The sequence below is a fragment of the Lepidothrix coronata genome, unplaced genomic scaffold (assembly GCF_001604755.1).
Source record: "Lepidothrix coronata isolate B3197 unplaced genomic scaffold, Lepidothrix_coronata-1.0 Scaffold438, whole genome shotgun sequence".
NCBI classification, from domain to species: Eukaryota; Metazoa; Chordata; class Aves; order Passeriformes; family Pipridae; genus Lepidothrix; species Lepidothrix coronata.
The window spans coordinates 29,415-32,206 of record NW_016690618.1 but is presented as its reverse complement, the minus strand read 5'-3'; the positions used below and the strand labels follow the sequence as shown (position 1 = coordinate 32,206).

The window sequence follows — 2,792 nt, the reverse complement described above, 5'->3', positions numbered from 1 at the left end:
CCTCTGTCCCATGTCCCGTGTCCCCTGTGCCCTCTTTCCCATGTCCCCTGTGTTCCCCTGGCCCTGTGCCCTCTGTCCCATGTCCCCTGTGTCCCCCTGGCCCTGTGCCCTCTGTCCCATGTCCCCTGTGTTCCCCTGGCCCTGTGCCCTCTGTCCCATGTCCCCCGTGTCCCCCTGGCCCTGTGCCCTCTGTCCCATGTCCTGTGTCCCGTGTCCCCTCCCTGAGTGGCCCTGCCACAGCACCACCCCTGCCTGAGTGTCCCCACCACTTCCAGGACACGTCCCAGGGTGACACCCTGGATCTGGGACCCCCCTGGGGCCATCACCCACCACAGGGACATCGGGGAGGGGACACCAGGTCAGGGCAGCAGGTCACAGGTATAAATATTGGCTAAATAGATTTATTTTCATACAAAGAATACACAGGTCCCCCCCCGGGACACCCCGACCCTGGGGGACACCCCAAGATGTCCCCAGCCACCGCCGGGCCGGCCACCACCTCCATGGGCTTCACTGGCAGGGATCTGTCCCCATTCCCAGGGTTTGGTGACAACAGTGGGTCTCCTCGGTGCCATCCCTGTCCCCTCCAGGGCCACCGCGGTGCCCGTATCTGCCTCAGGGCACCTTGTCACCGCCACCCCACCCTGTGGGACACCCCCAGACTCGTCCCCTGCTCTCTTGCTGGGACATCTCCGGACATTTTGGGGTCCCCCCCCTTGTGCCCTAATACTGTGGCTGGTCCAGACACCCCTCCCCCCCCGCCGTATGTACAGGCTGGATAAAAGAAGAAAATACAGATATTTATAGGGGGGGGACAAAACGCCCCCCTGACCCCCCCCAGAGTGTCCCCTGTGTCCCCACCCTGGGGTTTCACTGCCAGCCCATCCTGTCACCCGTCCCCAGGATGGAGGTGGCCGGTCCTGCCCCATCCCGGCCCGACTGGGCCCCCGTGCCTCAGTTTCCCCGTTGGAGGATGGAGGGGGAAGAGGAGCCACGGCGGCCACCCCATGGGGACAGGGACGTGGCCACGAGCCCCAGGGGACGTGGGATGAAAGCTGGAGGTCACCCAGTCCCGGCCACGGGCAGGGGACCAGCTGTGGCCACCCCATCCCCCCGTGCGGCAGGAGAGGAGGTGGCCGGGGAGCTCCCACGCTCGCGTCCCTCCCGTTCAGCTGCGCTTGGTGACCATCTGCCGGTCCCTCTTCTTCTTCTCCATCAACCTGGAGGGGAGCAGAGGGGTGGCTTTAGAATCATGGAATCACAGAATCATGGAATCACAGAATCACAGAATCAGCCGGCTTGGAAAGCACCTCTGAGATCATCAAGTCCAACCCTTGATCCAACCCCGCCGTGGTTCCCAGCCCATGGCACTGATGCCACATCCAGTCTCACCTTAAACACCTCCAGGGATGGAGAATCCACCCCCTCCCCCCGCAGCCCATTCCAATGGCTGATTACCCTCTCTGGAAAGAATTTCTTCCCAATATCCAACCTAAACTTCCCCTGGCACAGCTTAAGACCGAGCCCTCTTGTCTTACTGATGCTGCCCGGGAGAAGAGACCAACCCTCACCCCACTCCCCCCTCCTGGCAGGGAGTTGCAGAGAGTGAAGAGGTCTCCCCTGAGCCTCCTCTTCTCCAGGCTGAGCCCCCCCCAACTCCCTCAGCCTCTCCTCACAGGACCTGTGTTCCAATCCCCAGAGGGAGCACCCAAAGGCACGGGCAGGGGACACACTCACTTGCGGTTGCGGACCTCGGTGAGCTCCATGAGCCGCTCCTGGGCCGCCCGGAGCTCGTCCAGGCGCTGCTGGTAGCGGGAGTCGCAGCCGTTGGTGCGCTCGTAGCTGGAGACCTGGCTGGAGAGCTCGCTGGCGCGGTCCCGCAGCTGCTGGATGGACGAGTAGAGGTTCTCCTCGTCTTCCTCCTGCCCCAAAACAAAAGGGTGAGTGTGGGGGGACAGGCAGGGCACCTCCCCTGCCCCGAGGAGATGACCCTCCTCGTTCGGGTCGGGGAAACGGAGGCTCCGGGGCCACCTGCCTTGGCGTTGATGATCTCGATGTGGATGAGGAGGGAGGCGAGTTCCAGGTCCTCGGTGTAGCTGTTCTTCAATGGCACCGACCGGTAGCCTGGGCACAACACCACGACAGAGCTCAGTGCCACGGCACGGGTCGATCCCCTCACCATGGTCAGCACCCCGAGAGATGATGATGATGATGAGGATGATGATTGCAAGGGTTTGGACTTGACCTTTAAAGATCCCTTCCAACCCAAACCCTTCTACGATTCCATGATCTGTGATGATTATTGCAAGGGTTTGGACTAGTTGACCTTTGAAGGTCCTTTCCAACCCAAACCCTTCTATGATTCTATGACTCTGTGATGGAGAGGAGGATGATGATGATGATGATTGCAAGGGTTTGGACGAGTTGACCTGTAAAGGTCCCTTCCAAACCAACCCCTTCTATGATTCCATGATTGTGATGGAGATGATGATGATTGCAAGGGTTTGGACTAGTTGACCTTTGAAGGTCTCTTCCAACCCAAACCCTTCTATGATTCCATCATTCTGTGATGGAGATGATGATGATGATGATGATGATGATGATGATGATGATGATGATGATGATGATGATGACTGCAAGGGTTTGGACTAGTTGACCTTTGAAGGTCCCTTCCAACCCAAACCCTTCTATGATTCCATGACTCTGTGATGGAGATGATGACGACGATGATGATGATGATGATTGCAAGGGTTTGGACTAGTTGACCTTTGAAGGTCCCTTCCAAACCAACC

At 59.2% G+C, this 2,792-nt stretch overlaps 1 protein-coding gene across 1 annotated transcript in view; it reads right to left on the bottom strand.

Moving 5' to 3' along the window:
- Window positions 1-379: 379 nt before the first annotated feature.
- LOC108509952 (1-phosphatidylinositol 4,5-bisphosphate phosphodiesterase gamma-1-like) overlaps window positions 380-2,792 on the bottom strand; it is a gene marked incomplete at its 5' end in the record, with an annotated part of 26,204 nt that continues 23,791 nt past the window's right edge. Inside the window, 3 exons of the mRNA XM_017839569.1 lie at window positions 380-1,220; window positions 1,738-1,922; window positions 2,036-2,124. Coding sequence (XP_017695058.1) covers window positions 1,169-1,220; window positions 1,738-1,922; window positions 2,036-2,124 — 326 coding nt within the window. The remainder of the gene's footprint in view (window positions 1,221-1,737; window positions 1,923-2,035; window positions 2,125-2,792) is intronic.